At 45.7% G+C, this 2776-nt stretch overlaps 1 protein-coding gene across 1 annotated transcript; it reads left to right on the top strand.

Moving 5' to 3' along the window:
- Positions 1–333: 333 nt before the first annotated feature.
- On the top strand, positions 334–1008 carry LOC124468801 (gamma-crystallin M2-like). The gene has a single exon (XM_047021770.1). It carries the CDS (start codon positions 403–405, stop codon positions 964–966), a length of 564 nt encoding a protein of 187 aa, XP_046877726.1. The 5' UTR covers positions 334–402; the 3' UTR covers positions 967–1008.
- Positions 1009–2776: the final 1768 nt, after the last annotated feature.

Below are 2776 nucleotides of genomic sequence, written 5' to 3'. Positions count from 1 at the left end.
CCATACAGAACATTCTAGAAATCAAGAACACAAGCTAAATATGTTGGGGTGCCATTCAATGCAGGAAAAAACATGTTCTCACAACGTCAGACATTTATCCAAATTGTTTGCGTTGTCTGTGTTGTAAGGCTCCACAATACACAATTTACGGGTTTCAAGAGCGTTATTATCCCCCGTTAGCGTTCCCCTTTGTTACAGTGTTCTAAGAGAAACCGCTACTGTAGGTGTTTTTAGGGGACCCAGTGCTAAACCTCTATTGGCTTCTATGGCATGTTGCCAAGTCAGGAGGTTTTCACAATGGGGCCTGTGGTAGACAGGTATAAAAAGCAAAGGTTTCCAGTCAGTCCATCATCAAGCGTTACAGCCTAAGCAACTGAAGCACCACCAGAGCTCTGAGCCAAAATGACCTCCAACATGATGCCCAAGATCACCTTCTACGAGGACAGGAACTTCCAAGGCCGTTCCTACGAGTGTATGAACGACATGTCCGACATGTCCTCCTACATGTCCCGCTGCCACTCCTGCAGGGTGGAGAGAGGCTGCTTCATGGTCTACGACCGCACCAACTACATGGGTAACCAGCACTTCATGAAGAGGGGAGAGTACCCCGACTACATGAGCATGTTCAACTGGAGCGACTGCATCAGGTCCTGTCGTATGATCCCCATGCACAGAGGCAACTACAAGATGAGGATCTACGAGAGGGACAACTTCGGAGGTCAGATGCACGAGATGATGGACGACTGTGACAACATCATGGACCGTTACCGCATGTCCAACTGCATGTCCTGCCACGTGATGGAGGGCAACTGGCTGATGTATGAGCAGCCCAACTACAGAGGCAGGCATATGTACATGAGGCCTGGCGAGTACAGGAACTTCAGCCAGATGATGGGAGGCATGGGCGGAATGGGCGGAAACATGAGGTTCATGAGCATGAGGCGCATCATGGATTCCTACTACTAGATAACGCTTGACAAATGTATATCACTAAACGTTTTCATGAGAAATAAAAAAACGTTGTCGTAAAGTCCGATTCTGAGATTACTTTCAATTGGGTTTGTTGTGTATGGGAAAGGTGTGTATGCTTTAGCTAGGATTGTGAGCAGAGATCTGGTGGCTACGGTTTTCATTCAGAAGACGATCTTGATGATTGCATGAAGTCACAACGACTCACATCCAACAGCACAGCAGAAGCAACAACTATCAAATGAACTTGTCGAGGTAAAAAAAAATTGAATCCAATACTCATATATTATACTTATCTAATCATGTAATGTTGCAACCTCTATGTGTTGTGTTCTCTCAGTAATGCAGTCATTTCAAATCCAATTCAAATAACAACACATAGCAAGTATTTTTTTGTTTTAAGAGCAGGAACAACTTCTTGGATGTGCTTCTGATTAGCTAACCACCTCAAACCTTGTTCTCTAAATATGAAATGATTAACAATCCACAAGAAAACACTAATTACTGTCTAAAACCACACCACAGAATACCCTGTTGAACCGGAATCCAGCAGCCTGTCTTAACGTTAATCCTAGAGGAGACCTGAGGAGCGGATCTCAGACCTCCAGTGGTGCTCTGCAGGTCAAGGTGTGTCTGCCCCGTGATCCAGCCTGAGCTGTTTCTCACACTACCAAGAGGAGAGGCTCCCACAGCACAAAGCTAATCAGGTGGGTAGGAATGGGTGACGTCATGAAGAGCTGGGGTCGAGGCCAGTCAGGACCCACTGTGACGACCCAGGTGCATCCACACAGGGTCATGGTAACCCACAATGCATCTTTGGTGCTTTATGAGAAAGGATCTTTGTCCCTGGATCCACATTCCAGTAAAGGACTAACCGTCAGTGGGCCCAGTCATCCTCAGGCATAATAACATGGAGCTATTCTACGCTACAATGCTTTTTTCATGAGTAAGTGCCAATAACTCGCTGAGTAGGACCTATGAGTGTGTGTGTGTCTGTGTGAAATCAAGCAATTACGTTTTTATTGCCAAGGTAACCTATTCTACCTTTAAAAGAGGTGTCACTTAACACCAAAGCTTGTTCAGCCTCTTTCACAGGACACAGCATGGAGTCCAGGGAACAAATCTGCCCACTCCAGAAGGTTCCAGCCAACAAAGAGAAGGTTGAAAAGAACTTGCTGCTGCTGTTGAAGTCATCCTGCATCTCTCCTGGGTTTGAGGCGTGGGGGAAATAACAAGAGAAAAGTGGAAAATTGCTTTAATATTCAGACATGCTTGTTTTGTGTATTTAATCACTCTCAGCTTGTGTGGATGTGAGAGGATGCAAGTGAGACAGAGAGAGAGAGAGAGAGAGAGAGACAGACAGAGAGACAGAGAGACAGAGAGAGAGACAGACAGAGAGACAGAGAGAGAGAGAGAGAGAGAGAGAGAGAGAGACAGACAGAGAGACAGAGAGACAGAGAGAGAGAGAGAGAGAGAGACAGACAGAGAGACAGAGAGACAGAGAGAGAGAGAGAGAGAGAGAGAGAGAGAGAGAGACAGACAGAGAGACAGAGAGACAGAGAGAGAGAGAGAGAGAGAGAGAGAGAGAGAGAGAGAGAGACAGACAGAGAGACAGAGAGACAGAGAGAGAGAGAGAGAGAGAGAGAGAGAGAGAGAGAGAGAGAGAGAGATGGTGTTGTGGTGTTTGTTTGTAAACTTGGCTTTTCTGAAATCAGTATTAGGTGTAAGAGAGTATTTGAATATGAAATAAAAGTCACAGCACTCTTGTTGTTAGGAGAGGCCCCCCAAAAAAAAACTTGCATGCAAT

Source organism: Hypomesus transpacificus, chromosome 6, assembly GCF_021917145.1.
Source record: "Hypomesus transpacificus isolate Combined female chromosome 6, fHypTra1, whole genome shotgun sequence".
NCBI classification, from domain to species: domain Eukaryota; kingdom Metazoa; phylum Chordata; class Actinopteri; order Osmeriformes; family Osmeridae; genus Hypomesus; species Hypomesus transpacificus.
Note: the sequence above shows the minus strand (reverse complement) of the source record. Positions and strands in the feature narration are given on the sequence as shown.